Source organism: Lethenteron reissneri, chromosome 41 (genome assembly GCF_015708825.2).
Source record: "Lethenteron reissneri isolate LAM-NWPU_2019-01 chromosome 41, ASM1570882v1, whole genome shotgun sequence".
NCBI classification, from domain to species: domain Eukaryota; kingdom Metazoa; phylum Chordata; class Hyperoartia; order Petromyzontiformes; family Petromyzontidae; genus Lethenteron; species Lethenteron reissneri.
Window position 1 is genome coordinate 4,801,034 of NC_083819.1, and position 22,208 is coordinate 4,823,241.

At 46.3% G+C, this 22,208-nt stretch overlaps 1 protein-coding gene across 2 annotated transcripts in view; it reads right to left on the bottom strand.

Moving 5' to 3' along the window:
- Positions 1-22,208, bottom strand: part of PYGL (glycogen phosphorylase L) — a 50,136-nt gene that overhangs the window by 26,214 nt on the left and 1,714 nt on the right. For both annotated transcript variants that reach the window (XM_061568270.1, XM_061568271.1), the window contains exons 2-6: positions 20,530-20,814; positions 11,077-11,178; positions 9,129-9,207; positions 6,442-6,545; positions 5,762-5,893 (exon numbers count right to left, since the gene is read on the bottom strand). In XM_061568270.1, coding sequence (XP_061424254.1) covers positions 5,762-5,893; positions 6,442-6,545; positions 9,129-9,207; positions 11,077-11,178; positions 20,530-20,772 — 660 coding nt within the window. In that variant the 5' untranslated portion in view covers positions 20,773-20,814. The remainder of the gene's footprint in view (positions 1-5,761; positions 5,894-6,441; positions 6,546-9,128; positions 9,208-11,076; positions 11,179-20,529; positions 20,815-22,208) is intronic.

Consider the following 22,208-nt stretch of genomic DNA (forward strand, 5'->3'; position numbering starts at 1 on the left):
GCGTCACCTGCGGCGGCGGCTGTTACAACACGCAGCGGTGGCGCTAAGCAAATGCCAAGGGTCCCCAAGTAGTCCATGGGGATCCCGGAATTGTGAGAAATAATAAAATTAATAACAGGGGTGCACCATCAAATATCAGCTCGAACTCAGACTCTTATGGAGAAAAAACCCAGCTCATCGTTTAAATAACACCATCAACAATATTTGTCGTTAGTAATTAATTATTTCACCTAGCTGTGATGTAATTAAGTTATGTAGCTCGTCCGTCATATAATGTTCGTCGTACCCAAATGCCCTCCTTCAACGGAGCACTCGCTACCTTGCTGTAAACCTCGGGTAGCTATCCAGCATAGGGGGCTGCGGCGAATATCAGCGATGATTATCTGAACCGGTCCTGGGCCTCCCCTCGGCAGCCCTGGCATCAAACGACGCACGCAACTCTCATTCCTGCTCAGGATCCCCAGTGGGCCAGCACGTGGAAGACGCAGTAATCCCTCACGACGCGTCACGCAAGCCCTGCTCCCAGCGGGAGACCAGACGAGCATGCATCCATCACCGCCGCGCCCTGCTGCTCGTTAGCTTGTGGATGCACGTGCACGCACACGTGTCTGTGTGCGTGTCTGTGTGCGTGTCTTTGTGTTGTCTGTGTGTGTGGGGAGCGGGATCGTAGGAGTTAGCGCGCTGCGCTGCGAACCCGGCGACCCGAGTTTCATTCCTGCTCAAGACTAATAACAGTGGCGAATAATTGAATGGGCTGTGTGTGCCTCTCCAAGGTCAACTCGGCCTTCAATGCGTACCCAGTGCAGTGTGTAAACATCAGCACTGGGCAGACAAAGGTGGCCGGGCATGGTGACCACCACCTCCTCTTGTACCACGCTGGCCTTCATAGTTGCTCACTCACAGGACTTGCCCCAACTGTCTGTTAAGGCTACATGGGGGATCTTTGCTTGTACATCCGAGTGTGTAATGCGACGAAGACAAAGCTCCCCCATATAGCCACACAGGCTAATAGGGCAAGTGCTGTTAGCAAGCACCTATGAAAGCCAGCACCAGACGGTGGCACAGTCAATACCATTCTCACCGCCTTTGTCCGCCCAGCGTTGGTGTTTACGCACTCATTTAAAGCCGAGTCGACTTAGGGGAGACCCATACCTAGCTCAGATATTGACCACGGACGCGAGCTGTAAGCTGGAATCGAACTCAGGTGCCTGAGTTCGTGAGTGCGGCGGCTATAAGGGGGACCTTTGTCTTCGCGTGTGTATACCCATCTCGCGTCCGCATGCAAGGAGCTTTTCAAACGCGACACACGAGCGGTGGCCATGACAGCCGTGCCACGTGGTTATTAAATCAAGAAGCAAACTCGGTTTCGTTATCTCCAGATTGACGCGCGCCCCTATCACGCGTCACCTCTAACATCGCGGCGTTTTGCATTTCGCGAATTGATTGGACAATTGATATGCGCGAGGTTACGTGGCTAAGTGTGCGTGTGTGCAGGTCAGCTGCAAGGCGAGGGGCCACTTATAATGATGAGTTGTCACGGGGCCCTGGCTGTCTCAGCGGACCGGAGGCGAGTCGGCTGGTGGGTCATGAGCATGCACAAGAGGTTGAAGTCCAAAGCGTCCTCTAGGGGAAATAAACCCCCCAGAGATTCAAGATCAAGTTGTCATCGTGGCCAAAGCCGCCGATGCCACCACCACTGCACCTCCTGCTACCAACGCTCTCTAGCCTCCGCCAGTTCCCGCAGCTGCTGTACAGGAGCCACACAAACCTTCAAGATCTTCCCTGACAGGATCGCACCCACCGTCGGTTCTCAAGCCTTCCCCCCTTTGCTCCACAGGGACTCCTAGAGACCATACTCTTAGTTCTTTCGGTAAAGTCACGTAGGTAAAAAATGTAATTAAAATTAATAAAAATAAACCAATAAAAATGACGACGTTTCGGAGGCAACACAAGCTTCCGTCTTCAGGTGAAACCGTCACAGCAAAATATCTGTACCTTATATAGTGGTTAAGGGGGGAGGAGCCAGGAAGGGCAGCGGGGGAGGAAGAGTTGTGAAGTGGTCAATTACTGCTTTTGTTATACTGCTGGGTGGGTACATGAATTAGATACAATGCCTGTATTGGCAATCGACCATCGTCCAATCCCACACACACGTCCTACCTAAGCATAACCTTTTTGTTGTTGTTGCTTACCCAAGCAATACTACAACACCTACCTGCCATGGTCTATTCTGGACCACTGCATGCCTTATCCTGCCTTGCCACACAATTCTTACAATCCATCTCAGACATCTGGGCAGCCATGCAGAGGGGGCTTTGGATGTTTTCTCCTGCTACTCTTAGGATCTCGAGAAGTCTCTTTAGCTCGGTTGTTGGAGACTTTGGAACTTTACACGCAAAATTGCAAGAGTCTTAAACGTGGTCTGATGTGACGCAGGCTACTTGCAGCGACGCACCACGTTTAAATGAACTGGTTCTGAATTAATCTCTTTTGCTTCAAGTTGTGTTCTTAAACTTCGCGATTCTCATTTGCACGAGTGAGCTGGGTTTCCAATATGACAAAATATAAACAAATAAAATAAAGCAATTAAGTGAATAGAAATCACAAAAAACAAGTGCATTACGCGAGAAAATATTGCAGAAACGTCAAATCAACGTCAAATGAAAGCTAAAGATTAAATTCCCTGCATCGCAAATTGGCTCAGGCAGATTTACCTCCACAGCACAAATACACAAACTCAGCTCCAGAAACATTATACAATATACAATATAAGTCGACTATGTTACTGCATATTTGGAGTGTGAGTGTCTCTCTCCCTGTGGCCGCGTGGATTCTTTTTCCGGGTCCTCCAGTTTCTGCCCTCCACTTTTAGAATCAACACGCATTTAGATTATTTGGCTGCTACAAATTTCCACATAAGCCATTTCGTTGAGCTATCATTTGTGGTCAGGTAACTTCTAAGAGCTATATAAGCTCAGTGGGCCCAACCTACAAAAAAAATTGTTGGTGTCAACACAGGAAAATCTCTTCTGTTTCGCGGCTGTCTCTACACGGGGATTATCTAAATGACGAAATGATAGATACCGCACAAGCTAGAGATTTGAATTTCTGCGACGTACGGAGCTTCCGTTTGATATGGACCCTCTATCCATGCGATAACGTGCGCATGAAGATGGTGAGGATACTGTGCATGTAAAATGACATATTGAAAGGTGAAGGTGGAGCCCTAAACCTCTTGCTCACCCCACTGATGGTGGAAGGGCCACCACGAGGGGCAGCTATGATAGAGCCTCTCTCGAGGTTATTTGGCCTACTCTTCCATGATGGCCCGACATCTTTGAAAAAGTGCGAGTAGCCACACTTTAAAATAGTAAACTGCTGCGTGGCATATCCATTTTGTCTATTATATACACATTAATCCCTGTAGCCGAAAATAAAAAATGGGCTATGGATTTTTGTTTTTTTAATGGGCCTCTAGAAATTAACTCTACAGATACCGAGGATATTCGTTAACATCTAAAACACCCTACCAGTTTTTTTACAAGTAATGCCAGGCTCCGAGACACCTACGATTATAATTCACCTAACACCTCTCACGTTTTTTTTTACCTCCAAGCAATATTATAATTGGGCTAGTGGTCCTCGGCGTTGTATCGCGGGAAAGTGGGAGATGGTGTTTTATAATATAATCCACATGAATACGTTAATGAACAAGGTTGTTTTTCATAACGATTATGAATTCCATCCACATTCGATTCCTGGCCATGGCTAACGTAAGTGGCGAGAGATATTAAACCGATCTGAATGCCACCTCCTTCACTACTCTACTCGGACCAGCGTGGTGAAGTATGGTCAAACAACTTCCATGACAGACACAGAGCTTGGGAAGGCCCTTATCCGGCAGCAGATTCATCATGGCTGATGATGATGATGCCGATTGGTGTCTTGTCTGAGATGAATAATTTATCATCCAGAACTCTTTATAGGAGAGCCAACGCTCTCTGTCACATGATGCCGGCAAGTGGCCACAGCAGATAAAGTCACCGCACTATTTCTGGAGTCACTTCAAATGGCCTCTTTCATCCCACACTAGACACGGTTGATTCATTCACCACGAACAGGTAATTACACGCCAATCAACTCATATTTTCAAACCTCCAAAGTATAAAATTCCAAATTAATTGAAAAACACAATTTAATGCGAGAGTCTTTGCGCAGTTGTAGGCGATGAGGGTGAGACCAGGTGATGAAAGCGAAGACGAACCTGGGATAATTGCACAAATTAAAAAAACTCACTGTCGTCATTAAAATCTTGGCCTTAAAAGGGAAAATAAATCAATGGTGACGTATCAGGCAATGGCTCTTCTTCTCATCGCGAGCATATAAAGGTCAGAGAGATGGAATGGATACGAGTTAAAGACCGCACTTTATACCATGGGGCCTGAGAAGAATTGTCATTTAAAACATGTTTATTGATGAACGGTTATTATAAATTGGTACGTGAATTGTTGTCTATTAGTAGCTACTGCATTACAGCTAAACCCTTCAAGAAAACCAAAATACTGCAGGTGGCAAAAAAAAACGGATTTGGATGCAAGGATCCCAATCAATGGTGTTCGCTTCAAATCTGTTGCAATGTGTGTGCATACATACGTACATGTATGTATGTGTGCACGTGCGGTCAGTCGACCCGTGGCACCTGGGTCTGCCCCGTGACCTCCTGCCAGCGGGCGTTCGACACTTCACGTGGCCTCAAGGTGCACATGGCCTGGCACAAGCGTCGTGGTGACGTCACCGCCACTTAGTGGCGAATGGCGGTTGTTGTTGTTGTTGTAGTGGTGGCGCAGCGTTTAATGCGCCGCACGACAAACCCGACGACCCGAGTTCGATTCCCGCTCACGATCATTAACAAGTGGGCAAATATTTGAACTGGTCCTGGGCTTTGCCTCGATCGAGTCAGCCTCAAATGAAAAATTTAGGTGCGATATGTAAAGATTGCTATTAGGGAGGCTAAGGTGAACCAGGTGTGGGGCTGACCACCGAGCCCCTCGTGTGCCATGCCGGCCTTCATACGTGCTCACGAATAGCACTTGTCCCAACAGTCCGTTTAAGCTATATGGTAGATCTTTGTTTGGTCTTCGTATGTATGTACGTATATGTTTGTGTGAGCATGCCTGTAGTATGTGCTTACGTGTCAGTTGACACAGTGATCTCAGTTAACCCATAACACCTTGCTCTGCCCAGAGACATCCTGTTGAGGCAGACTCGCCCCAGGCGAAGGCCAGAACCGGCTCGGATATTCGTCACTGGTGTTGACCGTAAGCGGGAATAGAACTCGGGTCGACAGGTTCATAATGAAGCGCGCGCTAACCGCTACGACTACCGCTCCCCACTACATATATACACACACATACAAATTCAAAAATCCCCCGTATAGCCTGTAACAAACTGTTCGGGCAAGTGCTGTTAGCGAGCACCTATGAAGGCCAGAACGGCACAAGAGGGGGTGGGTGGCCAACACCACTCCTGGCCGCCTTTGTCTCCCCAGTGGTGATGTTTTACACACCACACCAGGTACTCATTTGAGGCCGAGTCGACCTAGGAGAGGCCCAGGACCAGTTCAGATAATCGTCACTAGCGTTGGCCTTGAGCGGGAATCGAACTCGGGTCGCCGGGTTCGTAGTGCAGCGCGCTAACCCGCTACACCACCGCTCCCCGCAATATATACATACACACACACACAAATGCGCGAGCACGGTACCTGCGTGTCCACCCACTTGGGCCCGTCGGCGGTGCGCACCACGCGGCCGTAGAAGTGGATGGGCAGCATGTACTCGGGTCGGGCCTTCTCCCAGGGGTTCCCGAAGCGCAGCCAATCGTCAGCCTCCTCCACCTGGTCGCAGAGATAAGTCAAAGTTCACCCTGGCTTCGACGCAAAACCAGGATGGGTCTCATTTGCAAGAGCGACCTGGGCCACCAAAAATGACAAAAGTGCAAACAATGATGGCAGTACAAGAAGTGGATCGGGGGGGGGGGGGGGGGGGGAGTCCACGGATAGATTTTGGTCCACTCGCTGGATTGAGTCCATCTGTGGACTGAACCCATCTGGGAATCCAGAGGGTTATCTCGTCGGGGGTGACGTCCGCCGCATGCCAGTCACACCGGTAAATTTTTAATTCTCATTTGGGATTTAGGCAAATTCGGTGCAGAACCAATTTTAAATAAAAAAAATGTTTACCACCCCCCCCCCCCCCATCATGCTTGGCGTCCAGGATGAGCCCATCAACTCATTCAAGTTTAATAGCAGGGCAGCTTTCTGCCTGAAATCAAATGGCATTTGCCCGCTCGGCATTCTGATTTTAGAGCCACGCGGACACCTCGGGGCTGTCGACATCATCACGAGCAATGGAATATTAATGAATGAATTCATTAATTAATGACCTGCCAGCCGTTCTTGATGCGCTGGTTGAAGATGCCATACTCGTAGCGAATTCCATACCCATACGCTGCCAGACCGAGCGTGGCCATGGAGTCCAAGAAGCAAGCTGCGGAGGAATGCCACAAATGGGGAGTGGGGGAGGGGGGAGCAGACGTTAACATGCGATCGTAAATATCATCGTCGTCGTCGTCGTCATTATCAGCAGCAGCAGCAGCAGCCCTGTGGTCTATCCATTGCAGGATGAAGACACCCACATGATGTCGCCACCCCCCCCCCCCCCCCATCTGCCTCGCTCTCACACACGTGAGCTACTGGTCTCGTTGCTCCATCTCCGCAAGTGGCATGCCCTCTTCGACAGTCCTTCCCTCCTCTCGGTTGCCGCTCCCTCATCCAGGTTGCATGACGGGATGGTGAGGGGGCGATAATCAGAGCTCAATGAATGGTGGTGGTTTAACGATTGACTGTTACCCACCATGTGATATGGTGAATTGTTGTGAATTCGGGCACTTTATTTACATCAACAGGCAATCGTCAATGTTTGTTGCTGTTAGATATTTAAAAGAGTGAATATAGCAGGCCTCTGGTGGCTGTAGAGATCAGATCAACTCGGTGCATACAATTCAGACCAATTAAAAATATATTTCATTGTTGTTTACGCTCTCTGAGGGAGGCATCGTGAGCTTAAGAGAACCGATACGAAATTGAATAATCGATGTATCATTAAAACCATGGCGTTCGGCTGTATGTGGTATGCGCCGTGTGTGGTCACCCCAATTATAATTGATTTCAGGTGGATTAGCAAAATAATAAAGGGTCAAGGAGCATCCCTGCAATTGCTCGCTCATGCCACTGCTGGCGGAAGAGCGTCCTCTAGAGGGAGCGCGAGAGAGGGGGGCACCCACCTAGAAGGGTATTTGGCCTCCTCTTCCACGGTGGCCAAATGCCTCGGGAGAGGTGGGAGTCCCCACATTTTACCCCACCACAAGTGAGACAGGGGGATTTAAGAAACGTGCACCGTCGTTGCAACTGCCGCGCCGGGAGACTGAACTTGCGACCTCAGCATTGCAAGTCTAGTAAACTCAACGTTGCAGCATCGGTTAGCATAAAAAAAAATGTATCTTCCGTTCATTTTTTTTACTTTGTAAGAAAATGTCTAGTTATTTGCATATTGTTTTTTTAGAAAGGGAATTTTTTTTTTGCAAGCCTTATTCATGAGGCTGTTACGTCAAAATAAATGACAGCCCGCTGGATGGAAGCACCCACATGATGGTATCAGGCATGACATAACTTATTCACGCACGCGCGCACACACATACAGGCGCGCGTCACTCGCTCGCACCAGATTAACTCCTTGTGGCCACAGGCACGCACAAGGCAAGCACGGGCTAAAATGGGCATTTCTTTTGCAATCACTAACATTCATGCTCAGCCAAGCTCTATCCAGCTTGCCTTTCCTCCCTACTCCAATTTCACATGGCGAGGATCAATTAATGTGAAAGTAATGAGCTGCGTTTTGTTGTTCTCCAAATATGCTCACATGGGGTTGTATCAATCGGAGTTAATGAAATGACTGATGGTTTCTCATGCAATGTGCAACATCGCACGCTGTGTGCTACAATAATTCATTTTACGTGCGTGTGTCTTTGTGTTGTGAGGAATAGTGGTGCAGTGGTTAGCGTGCTGCTGGCTAACAACAGTGACAATGACCTGAACTGGTCCTGGGGCTCCCCAAGGTCGACTCAGCCTAAAATGAGTACCTGGTATAGAGTGTAAACATTGCCACTTGGGAGAAAAATGCGCCTGGGCGTGGTGCTGGCCACCCACCCCCTCTTGTGTCGTGCAGGCCTTTAAAGGTGCTCGCTAACAGCACTTGTGGGGAACCGTGGTGGAGTGGTTAGCTCCGGGGATTAGCCATTTGTGACAAAAACTGGGTTCTCAGGTGGATCGAGGTTATACTGGTCAGCTTGGTCACAAATAACTGCACACACAACAACAAAACATTCCCATCGTACTCAATTTGTTTTTCACTTAATTTGGCTTATTCCGGCTCTGAGACTGAACAATTTTGGTTTGTTGACACACGAAATTCTTTGTGGAGTAAATAACGGTGAGCGAGCCCCTAAGTGCGGGTATAGAGACCTTTTGAAAAGACTTTAGCAGGAGTTATGTGATGTCATCTTCAGGGGGACATTCTCTGACACAGGGTCATGCACTGCTAGTTGCGAGCGTTCTGAATGGAAATCTTAAGACATGACAAAGAAAGCGCAATGGTAATATTAAAAAAAAAAATGTTACGTAGGGCAGTGGTGGCTATGCACGTGGCTTATAATCCAGCGCTGGTGGATCGCACCAATGTTGTGAAACTCCATTCCCGCGGGTGTCGTGGAGGTCCCGTACCCTGGATAGGGCAGTACAGCGTTGCCCCCTCGCACGAGTAGGTAATCTCCTGGTGCTCTGGGTTTCCTCCAACATGTAATCTCTCATTAATTGGCTGATAGCACCTTAACATACAGAGGATTGCAGCGCTTGGGCCATAATTGTTGGAGCTTGTCTGTGGTTCCTCGCACCTCCGAGTTGTTCTCTCGCTTCAACAGCGAACGAATACTGTCTGGCGGCGGTGAGCTACAAGTTGACATTATTATGATTATTATACTAAAAACACAACGGGAAAACTGGGAGACAGGCGTACCAGCAAGGCGACCAAGACCTCCATTTCCGAGGCCGGCATCCTCCTCCAAGTCCTCCAGCTCCTCAATGTCCAGGCCAAGCTGATCCAAGGAGACACAAGAACCAGGGACCGCGGTCACACCCGCAAAGTAAATGACAAAGATGCCCCGTGTTGCCGACATAGGATGTTGGGGCAAGAGCTGCGAGCGAGCACCATGAAGGTTGGTAAGGTGCAACAAGGGAGTGGGTGTGATTAGCACCAAGCCCGGTCACCTTTGTCTCCCCAGTGCTGATGTTTACCCATCGTGAGTTTCTGAATCTTCTTCTTGGTTCTTTCGGTAAAGTCACGTAGAAGGGAAGTAATAAAATAATAAAAATAAAACATAATAAAATTATTCTCACGATGTTTCGGCCACAACGCAAGCAGCCATCCTCAGGTGAAAACCAGGTCCGTCGAGGCGACAGAGGACGGCTGCTTGCGTTGTGGCCGAAACGTCGTGAGAATAATTTTATTATGTTTTATTTGTATTATTTAATTACTTCCCTTCTACGTGACTTTATCGAAAGAACCAAGAAGATGAATCCCTGCAGTCACGAAAGCTTTAAATCGAAGTTTCTGAATCTATTGGGATGTTAGCCGTAGCGAGTAATCAAACCAAGGTAACTGGGTTCACAGCACAATTGGTGAAGCGATGGGTGAAGCGATGTACTAGGAACTTCCCACACAACTTGCACAACACATTAAAGACAAAGATAATGATAGGTGATCACAAGCAGCACTTGATCACTTGCCCTCAACACACACCCCGCATTTATCAGCCACTCACACACACACACAACGCTCAATTAAGGAGGCTCCTCACGTCACCCCAAATCAAAAGTGTCATCAAAGTACGTGAAAAATGATGAACACATTCAAATATTTGTAATAACGAATGTAAACAAAGATGGTAGATTTTACAAATGAAAAATCATTTCAATTTCATTTACATTATAGCAGAAACATCAACACACTAATAAACAAATCTGAGCTTATTCTAAACTAGGAATAAAATAACCACTGGATAGATTCTAATGCTTGTGGCCAAATCATTGGGATTGGGGCCCAATCTCGTTGGATCTTGCAAGCTAAGCAGGTTTGAGATTGGATAAGGCTTGGATGGGCAACTGCTCAAACAGGTTGTCAGAGTTACATTTCGATTTAAAGCTTTCGTGACTGCAGGGATTCATCTTCTTGGTTCTTTCAGTAAAGTCACGTGGAAGGGAAATAATAAAATAATAAAAATAAAACATAATAAAATAAAAATGTAATGTTTTATTTTCATTATTTTTTTATTTCCCTTCCACGTGACTTTACTGAAAGAACCAAGAAGAGGTTGTCAGAGGTCTGAGGCTACGTTGTCGGCAGCAGAGGGCGATGCAGAAAGTTCCACTGTTGTATCGTACACCTACGCTCCCACGTCTACGCTCCCCACCTTGACCAACCCTCACTGACCGACCGTATGGTCAAAAATAGCACACGCACGACACGAGGAGGCCCTCATCCAGCAGTACGTGTCCACACCCTCATACAAAATCTATCAACAGTTACACAACAAGTGATCACCCGAAATACCACGGCATTGTCCATCTCAACGATGGTCGCACAGTTGCACTCAGAGCGAAGCAGCAAAACGAATAACCCGTGGCTGATGGAGACGTTTCTGTTTTGAGGGGATTGTCTCGCCATTCACAGATTTTATCGGAGTGGATGTGGCGAGGACGTAGGCAGAAAATAGCCTCCGTTGATCGCGATGACCCGACTAATGTGCACCGCCGACATTCCCTCCCTCAACTGACTCCCTCCCTCCCCGAACTCACTCTCCCCAACTCACTCTCTCCCTCCCTCAGCTCCATCCCTCTCTCAACTCATCCTTCAACTCCCTCCCTCCGTCAATTCCCTCCCTCCACTCCCGTGTCGCGCACCGCACCTGGTACATGGCCTCGTCGCACGTGTTCTCCAGGCCCAGGTTCACCATGGTGTTCTGCAGCGCGCGGCCCATGTAGAACTCCAGCGACAGGTAATAGACACGCTGCGTGCGGGGGGGGGGGGGGGGAGAGCAGCGGTCAGTCAGCGAGCGTGTCACCGCCAGCGATGGGCTCTCCCGTCGTCGTCCGAACGATCGACCGTTTTGATTGCGACGCGCGTGGAAACGGTCGTGCGCCGCGCTTGCAACCCGACAGCTTAAGGAGGCAAGGGTTGGTGGGTCACATGGAGGTTTGTGAAACTCCAAAACCTACCGTGTTCTAAACAGGTGATGGCAGTACCAAAACAGAGTTTGTAGACATGTGCGTGTGTGGATATTTTGGTGCTATCCCATTGCATGCGTGATGGATTTTCCTTCATCCGTCCGATTCAAAGTTGAAAACTCATTTAGCTAAAATTAAAGCTTATTTCTTTAGAACTGTTGTTTGTGTTTAGTTTCATTGCCCTTCCCCCACACCTCCGATTGCCACGGTTGGCTATATATGGTGCGAAAGAAGTTCAACATAAACACATACATTTATTCCCATGTGCAAAATGCTCATTTAAAAACCACCATCATGGCAAAATTATGCTGAAGCAGGACCTTTCCGAAAATATGTCGTGAGGCTTTCCCAGATAAATACATACCCTTGTTATTACTGCTGTCATGACATTTTATCGGTTATTTTACATCCATGCAAGCAAGTTTTGGATCAGGACAATCTGCAAATTGGGTTCCTGCTAATATCAGATTTAAGCACGCTTGATTTGCCATTACGGCACAACGATGTCCAGTGGCCCCTAACGAGCAGATCAATTTGGAAGGCCAATTTTAAACCGTACGTGAAAGACTGTTGAACTCTTTCGGTAATGGGCCACACATTAAAAACGAACCATTTGGCGTCAAGAGTTTACGACGCACGTTGCTCAGCGTTCCCAGTTGGCCACGTGCAGCAGTACATCACGTGAGGACACAGAAGGTGGTAAAAAAACAACAACCCTTCGATGTGTTTCTCACTACCACGCGCCGGGAGGAATCGAAGGTCCCGGCACGTGTAGCGAAACGTCGGACATCGTGCCGAACAACACGAGGTACGAACGCAAAAATGCATCGGAGAAACGTGCGGCAGCACAACCTTGAGAGCCTACGCGGTAAGAAGTGCTGGACGTCAGACGAAACAACTGATGTTTTTTGTGAGCAGAAAATAAAGCTGATTGGAGACATTTTCATCATCATCAAATCCACTGTTGGATGAAAGCCTCTCTAAGCCATCACCGTCTGTCATGGTTTTGCAATGGATCACGGAACAAACGCAGGTTAGAGATATCACAGTGATGGCAATGACAAGTGGGCTTGGGCAGAGGCCACATTTCTAGAAGCGACGATGGACGGTGGTCGAGACTAACAACGTAGTGGCAGCCAAAGGACAGAACATGCCTACTGTGGAGATGGAGCAGAAAAATCGGCTCCTGTGCAGGAGCTAGTTAGATTGCTGCGTCACAACACCGTGAGAGAAGTGGTGCTTGCTCGGGCAGGACGACAATCAGCAGTGGATAGAACATGCATGACGATAATAAAATATTAAAGATTAACATTGTAAAATGCTAAGCTGTCATTTTAACTACGCGGCAACAAAGAAACATCTGGAGATGCGATTTGCATTAATGCGTTCAAATGTTTCTAAGTTGAAAACTAATTTCTTAAGAACTGCTTTTTGTATTTAGTCTCTTATCCTTCCCCCGCTCCTCTGATTAGCACGGTTGGCTATGTACGGTGAAAAAAAAGTTCAACATGCACACACGCGTACGTGAATAAGAAAGTCACATTTTGCTTGCAACGCGGGGTTTTCCCGAGTAACATTCCACCTTTTCAAAATTAAAACCCGCCATGAACCCAGGTCCGCCCTCCCGCTCAGAAGGGTATATTACAACAACAACAACAAAAACCCACACAAGATACGGGCGTGCATTTGAGCGGGATTAGATTTACCAACGCGGCCTGGGAACATGAGCATTGTTGACATGTGCACTTAATTTACGAGCCATGATTCGTCTGTTTTTTTTTTATTATGGGGGGGGGGAGGAGGGTGTTCATCCTTCACTCCAAATGCGTTGGCTGGGCGCGCACGTCTGCCCCGCAAATGCAGAAGACAAGGTCCCTGTGTCGTTGATAACCAGAGAACGGGGACCCTTTCATAAAACTCCTCCCTAACTGCCTGGTGTTTTGATTGATGCCCAGTGCTCTGACATAAACCATTACGGCATTAAAAAACAAACAAAGTATCACACGCTCGTTTCTAATTTTCCGTTAACGATCCGATGGGGGCCCGGCGAGCCCTCTGGCGTGTTACGGTATCGCCGGAGCTCGGTACAATTACAGAAAAAATATATTACCGCAAATTAATATGCATCGAGGCCGTTCTGTAGTCCGTTCAGTCGGGAAGGAACGCAGTGTTCCTGCACGCAGCCGCATTCATAGCAGGCCAAGCGCCCGAAATGTCGCTGATTAACGAGGTCGGGTCAACTGCGCCGTCGTTACGAGGCGGGTGACTGACTGACTAACGATGACGACGACCATGTGCGAATTTTCAGTGGCTTTGCGCAATGTCGCGCAGAGGGCACTCGAGCATTGGTCACGTGCGTGGAACATCTGAAAGCCTCTCCTCGGAGGCAAGGGGCGGGTCACCGCGCTTGTCGGTCCACGGCGGGAACCAAACGCGACCGCTGGTGAACAAGGGGGAGAGGTGTACCTGCAGAGATGACAACCGCTAGTTCTGCAGCGCAAGCATAATCGCGCACGCACACACGCACGCACACATGTACGCACGCATACACGCACACATGTATGCACGTACACACGCACGCACGTACGCACGCACACATGCACAAAGATAAAAGATCCCCTGTATAGCCTTAACAGACTGTAGGGGCAAGTGTTGCTAGCAAGCACCTATGAAGGCCGCAACGGTACACGAGGGGGTGGGTGGCCAGCACCACGCCCCACCACCTTTGTCTCCCTAGTGGTGATGTTTACACACCGCACCAGGTACTCGTTTGAGGCTGAGTCGACCTAGGGGAGGCCCGGGACCGGTTCAGATAATCGTCACTGGTGTTGGCCGTGAGCGGGAATCGAACTCGGGTCGCCGGGTTCGTAGCGCAGCGCGCTAACCGCTACACCACCGCTCCCCACATGCACACACGCTTCTACTCCTCCACGCCATGGCACCTTGCGTTAAAAATATAAATCGCTTGTCGTCCCTCTAACGTGCACGTCCCGCTTTTTTGTACGGGGTCCTTGAGACCAACGCTGGGCATTTAAACGCGACGCAAATCCACGCTGCACTGATACGGCATCGTTTGCCTCAAAGTGTAAAGTGGGACAGCAGTGCTGTGCTTCACATCTGTAGTCTTCCTTTAAATCGCTCACCCCGGCTCTCTCGAGCAAAAGAGACGTGCATTTCTCAACACACTTTCGCTTGGTTAAAGTTTATCTGACGACACACAAATACAGTACCATGCTATGTAAGTTATTTGCAGGAGGGGGGAGGCAGTGACGCAGTGGACAGCATGTTGCGCTCGGTGTTCTTCGGGAGGGTACTCCATCGGGATTCTTTGTACAATTCCATTTGCGAGTGTTTTCAATGTTCAGGAGCCAACCCGGAGGATTCATCTTCTTGGTTCTTTCGGTAAAGTCACGTAGAAGGGAAGTAATAAAATAATAAAAATAAAACATAATAAAATAGTTCTCATTACTTCCCTTCTACGTGACTTTACCGAAAGAACCAAGAAGATGAATCCCTGCAGTCACGAAAGCTTTAAATCGAAACCCGGAGAAGCTAAAAAAAAACGATACAAGGGGGCTAACACTCGAAATGACCTGCACAGATGGGTTCACAACACATGCTCTGCACCGCCTTCTCCAAGCCGCCTTACAACCCATCAGATTTGGGAGTTTCGCAAATCTCTGCATGATCCACCAACTATTTTGTTGCAATGCTCTGGATCGTACTGCCAAAACGATTCCCCGATGCAATTCAGAACTGTAAAGCGTTTTAAAGGTAGCAATTCAACAGGCGAACCATGCTGACAATACGCCTGGCTTTTACTCACACATACGGGACCGTAATTTTCGAGATTTATACTCTTATAGCGGAAAGAGAGACAGCTGTGAAAATTCAACGCGTCCATCGCCAAAAGAAAAAAAGACGAAAGTTTTATTGACGTACAAGACGGAAACGTGTCAATCAATTGCAACACTCGGCTGACAGCTCCCCACGGACGCTGCGCCTCGCTGGTTTTATACCACCCTATTTATTTCCCCCTTCCTTTTGCTCTTCTTAGAGCACCCTTATATTTTGTCAATGATCATTCAACGACGAGATATTTAACTGCAGAAGAGTCCACGAACTCCGAGCGTGATATGTGGTGCATGGAGCCCCTTCGCACCAATGAAAGGTGTCCTCATGCATTCCTCAACCGAGTGTCAAGGTTTGATTTTTATTGAACACTGCCTTTGGTGGCTGGGGCGGCGGTGAGATGTTAACTACCTCGCCTGGTATCAGGAGGTGGTGGATTCGATCCAGATCCTGACGCCTGGATATTTGGAGTTTGCAGGTTTTCCCCATGGTTGCATGGATTTGTCTCCGGGTCCTCTGGTTTTTCCCTCCACATTAGAAACATGCTCTTTGAGTATTTGGCTGTTATAAATGTCCACGTGTTAAGCCATTTCGCCCGGTTGCTTCTGAAAAAGAGCCATATAGCTCCGTGGGCCTTAGCTGGTAAAATAAAATAGTTTTTTTTTTAATAAAAACAGTTTTCGTTTTTACCTATTGAATATAATGTAAACAAAGTAACAAAAAAACGCAATGTCGATGCTTAAACATTGCGATACGATTGCATGTATTGTGGCCTTAAAAAACAATTGATGTCTTAGCGCATCACTGCACCCCTGCTCGATAGTGTATTACTTCAGGGGGGAGAAGAGAGAGACGGAAAAATGTGAACAGAGAGACAGAAAAATGTGAACACGCCGACACAAGACCAAGGGTGCCTGCTGCCACACCCTGCGTTTGGCAGTGGTGAAGGTGCAGTTGAGGTAACCTACCCATAATGCCCGTCACCGTTGCACAACTTTAGTGAGTGGCCAAGTAATTGTTTTTCAACGAATGAGTCAAATAATGTGGGCTTTCCAGATCTTTGTGGATGTCTCTCGGTAATGAGGTCCATTTGGATTTCCTAGCAGGCGAACAATACTCGAAGAAAAATGAGACACTTTCAGTTGTTCACACAGGATCCCTGATTTGCTATCTGCACACAGAAGGTAAACAGTGTCCCGCGCGTCATCGAAAGCCTTTCAGTGGGGAGTGCAGGCTCCGGGCCTGTAGATGGTGATAACGAGGTGTGTGAACATGTAAGCTCTCTGTGTACTGGAGACTTAGTAAGGGTGCAGGGACAAGCCAGACTAAAATGGTTTAGAACCACTGCAGTAAACATAAGATGTAAACTAACTTCATATTGACCCCACGTGGGTATGAGTAGTGCACACCCATATCAGGGAAGCAGGTTCACCCAGCCACCCACTGGCGAGCGTGGTGAAGTATGGTCACATCTATTTTCCTCAACGCTTCTCAGTCGCCTGCTACTCCGATTTCATCAGTGAAATAGGCTCATGGGCAGGAGATCTATGGATTGTGTCCATTGGGAGACCCAGAGAGATGGCGAAGGCTTTGGGGAGGCCCTCTGTCCAGCAATGGATAAATCACGGCTGATAACGATGACTTTGTACACGATAAGATGTTGCGCTATGAAAGCTAATTAAAGTACTGTACGAAGAACATTATCCATATCCACAGATACAATACAATCTTCAGTGGGAAGAGTGCATTGCGTATTGATGTCTATATATACATCGTATGCGGTGCAAATACAAAAGAATTTTGCAAGTGTGAGAAAAAAAGTTATATAAATTGTAATGGAGGTCCATCGAATGCGTGTGTTTAAATGGTGCATGGATATTCCACACAGATCTTCCCACACAAAACAGATTTACCATGCAGCCTCAGTTGGTTCTCCAACCTGGCTTGTAAATGCAGGGATTATTCGGAATATGACCAGCGAAGCATTTTCATGAAAAATGACAGCCATCTGAATAATAATTGGCAGCGAAATATTCTGAAGAGTGCGTCGCAAGCTTCTGTTGTGTTTAATGAACACATTCAAATGCAACTTTGGGATAACCTTGTCCCCTCCCTCCCGGTTCCCCCTCAAGTTATTTTGCACACAGTGCACATGCCTATTGTGTAACCTTTGACCTTACCGCCCAGGGTAAATTACATTCAAGGTCACTCAGCCAAGCGCGAACTTCGCCGTCTCTCGCGTTTACGCCCCCACCCCCCCCTGAGTAGCAGCGAGGCGAGCACTAATTGGACTGATTGAGCGAAAAAAAAACGAGGACACTGGGCGTCCATTCATTGCCTCGAGTTTCATATTCGAAGATAATTTGGGAGTCCGCTCCGTGCACTCGTGAATCGTGAATGGGATTGATTGTTTAGTTGTTTACAGTCAAAACAAAGGCTGGACGATGAGAGGGCACACACTCAAAGAGTACCGTATTTCAACATCAGAGAGGCTGATGAATCTTTACGGTACTCCGCCACGATCGGCTTCTTGAGCGAACGTACATTCGAGGCATCTGCACGGGCATTCAAATATTTTAGTTTCTTTGATGCATTCAAAAGGCAGAACATTTTTTTTTTAAAGAGATCGTAGGCTCGATGCACGAGAGCGATGGACGGAACTGTATTTTCATACGCACGTCAATTGAGAGTAAAGTGTTTCATCACATTCCCAACCATCAGGGCCACACCTTGCAGAAAAAAATTAAAAAAATAAAAAAAATCCTGCAATGGATGGGGGTACAGTAGTTTGCTTTGACTTTGGGTTTTTCAGCCACTAGAAAATATGCACACCACCTCCTCCCTCCAACCCCCCTCCACCAGTCTCCCAATGATTTGATTTAAAATCATGCTCACAGAACTCACCCGAAACATTCCATTTGGCTAATGGCTTTAACAATGTCGGGGTCTGCAGCTCGCTGAACTCACTGGAATACAACAGAGCCAGCAACACTTTGAATCTGCACATGAATAGTACACTGGTATATATTGCCCTAAATAACATGTTTGTAACCTGCACGTTGCCATCTGATGTGCAGGATAGTAAACGCACGTAATGCATCGTGAGTATTCACAGTCGCTAATACGGTGGGTGTAAAAGCCGTGGATATATGATTTAGGATTTATTTATTTTTCTATGCAATTACCGCGAGGGTTTTGCAATTCACTTTTTAATTAAAGTACGTGCCATTAATGCGAATTAAATAAGAAAGTGATTCGGAACATTGATAGGACAGATAAAAACGTAGACGACCTTCCAAAGGCAGGAGACACATGTACACGTCTATTCCTTTTCACGTTTTGTCGAACACAGAAATTGCATTTAATATGCACGGGATAATTTTTAAGTTGGAATAAAGATACACTTGATGGATTGGGTAAGAAGAATGCATGCATCATCGTACACGATTGCCAGTGTGAAGAAAGGTGCGATTCAGTTTTGGGATGATGTAGGTTATTCAGTTTATTTGAATATAAACGGTAGATATTTGTTTTCATCTCAAGTTAACGTGTTTTACTTTGTGAATAACGATTCAACTTTGTGCATGTGGCATGATGAAAAATACTGCCTTAAAATAAATGTCCAATGAGTGAGTGGTGGTGGTGGTGATGTGCATGCCAGGGCACTTCTATACACCTGTGGGCTGCACGCTTGATGACAAAGTGGAACTGGCTGAACGCAAGACACACTGCGCTGTTATTATTTCAGCCTTAAAAAGGAAATAATATATATTGTAGGCGACATTTCAGCCTACAACCCTTTTTCAATGTCCTATGAAGAAGGGCCACCGTCTGAAACGTCACAACATATATATTTTTCAGTTTAAAGTCACGGTGTTATTGACGAACTGAGGTTTTTATTTCAGTATTCGTGGGAGAATGAATACACAGATGCTGTATGCGCCATATATTGTAAAACACAATTAAGTGCAAACCTTGATTGATATAAAATCTGCTGTACCTTTAGGAAAGCGATTTCGCGACAAAGGTGTGACCGCTGTGATAAAATACGACGGGCGTGCCCAAGCACACGTGCCGCCAACGTTAATTAGTAAGCTGGAGGAGCAAACACGCTCATCAATTAACTGCAGGCAGAATTGATGTGGCCAACTTTTCTGGTGACAGTCCCTTTTTTTTTCAGTGTTTCATTTCGCTGTACCGCTGGCATTTGTCACCGTGACTTTTATTTCATTTGCAATTCACAATGGACTATTGTTCAGTAACTCAGGTCTGCTTAATGTAGCCTAACACAACCATACGTCTCGAAAGCGAACAGAGCCTTTGTCCTGTTGGAAGAACAGATTTGTCCAGTTGCAGGTAAGGGCCCCTTGAGAGAACTTGCCTTATTTTGCAAGGGAGGCCAAGAAAAAAACGGACGTGATGTTCAAGGACATATGAGTGATGTACAGAAATGAAATGAAAGACGAATGAACAATTGGATGAGTGTGTATTCGGTACGATGCTTCCTCTCCTACCTCAAGGTCTTTGAAGTCTTTTTTTCAAACAGAATTAAAATACGCACGACTGAATGGAGAGTGCATCTGACCCATGCATCTTCACCTTTCATAATAAAATGTCACGTCAAATTGTTAAAGAACAGGTGTGCATCTCTCACACACCAGGTTTTCCTTTCCTCGCCTTGGTGTCATTTTCATAATAAAAATGATAAATATGACTTGAACAAATGAATGAGTGAATTAATGAATAAGTATCCACCTTGTCACACACCTATTCTATTCACCTTGGTGCCATTCTATAGATAAGCTATTAAATGAGATTTTATCAAATAAATGAATGATTAAAAGTATTAATGGGTGTCCATTTTGCACCACGTCCATCATGTTGGTATCATTATGTCTAAGAGGGGGAAATTAAATAAACCTGAACAAATGAATGCATTTGTTAATTTATGTGCAGCTCGCATCACATCTCTTCCCACACCTTATTGTCAAATCACATGCACAAACGAACGGTTACACGAATGAGCTAGTGAAATGCATGTTTGTGCATTCTACAATCATACGTCACTCTTCTCTCACCTTGGTGTAATTGTCGTAGTAGGAGATTCCACTAAACTTTAACAAACCAAATGGTCAATTGTATAAATGATGAATGAATACATAGGTTGTGATTTCTACCCCACAGCTCTTCCCGTACCTTGATGTCATTCTCACATCTAAGAAAACGGGTGACGGAACGAGCGAGCGACCGAATGAATGGCTGTTTCGTCCTCCTTCCCTCACCTTGGGGTCCTTCTCGTGGTAGTACTGCTGCGTGCGGATCCATCGCCCGACCAGCAGGTCCCGCACGGAGTGGGCGAGGGCAAAGTAGTAGTCCCTGGGGGTGGCAACGTTGCGATCCTTCACCAGCGTGAAATGCAGGTGGCGGTTGAAATTCCGCTTCACCTCCCCGACGTTCTCCACCTCCACGATCCCCCGAACGCTGATCTGCTTGCGTCGCTCCTGGTCTGTGAGTGGGGTGGACATCGTCTCTGCTCCAGGGTCCTTCTTCACGGGCCTCCTCAATCACTGGAGGAGAATCGCAGGAATTTTGGACGTAGATTTCAGACGCTGTAAAGATGTGAGGTTATCATAAGTGATATTTGAAGCTTGTATTTTTCGTTTCGATTTAAAGCTTTCGTGACTGCAGGGATTCATCTTCTTGGTTCTTTCGGTAAAGTCACGTAGAAGGGAAGTAATAAAATAATAAAAATAAAACATAATAAAATAAAATAATTCTCACGACGTTTCGGCTACAACGCAAGCAGCCGTCTTCAGGTGAAGAATTCTTCACCTGAAGACGGCTGCTTGCGTTGTAGGTGAAGAATTCTTCACCTGAAGACGGCTGCTTGCGTTGTAGCCGAAACGTCGTGAGAATTATTTTATTTTATTATGTTTTATTTTTATTATTTTATTACTTCCCTTCTACGTGACTTTACCGAAAGAACCAAGAAGTTGTATTTTTCGCTTGGGAATTAGTATGCCGATGAATTGGGATTTTAATTGAGATAGATATGGGCCCGCGTTTTTTTTTTCCAAGGAAGAAATAATGTACAGTACTTTAATCATAAATCCAATTGTGTCAGAGATACTCAGATGGAGACTTTTTCATCCACGCTGAGATGGTGCATTCAGTTCCATGTATGCATCACAATATTGCCTTATTCCTTAAAATCCATGTTTTTCTAAAACTAGAATTACTCTCAAAATAACACACATTGTGTATTTGTGGGATGATTTTCAAATGTTGTGGAATTTCCTTGGTATCAAAATGATGCAATATTACAGTAAAGCCTAGCATGCAATAATGTATATATTATTACATTCAAATTGATTCTTACGCTTGAAATACATGCATTAAAACGTGTCAATTTGATAAATAATTTATGCAAATCATTTGCAAATGTTACATTTCGGAAAATGGAGCAATATAAATTGGTCCAAACAAGATGGGGTGAGAATCAAGAAACTATACAAACAAGATGGTCAAAACGAGAATACAATCAACCAATCCTTCGAATCGTGACCCCAAAATTGTGACAATTCATGCAATCGCTGGGGGAGTGGGAGGCGAATGCATTATATTCCTGTAGATAGAACACTTGCGTGAGAAAAATAAAATATTCATACATTTAGACTGGAAGCAGATGTCTTGATATTTAGACCTTGTTGCATAAAGCGCATTAAGTGGTTTAACTTTCGATTTAAAGCTTTCGTGACTGCAGGGATTCATCTTCTTGGTTCTTTCGGTAAAGTCACGTAGAAGGGAAGTAATAAAATAATAAAAATAAAACATAATAAAATAATTCTCACGACGTTTCGGTCACGGCTCTTCCCGTACCTCGAGGACGGCTGCTTGCGGTGTGGCCGAAACGTCGTGAGAATTATTTTATTATGTTTTATTTTTATTATTTTATTACTTC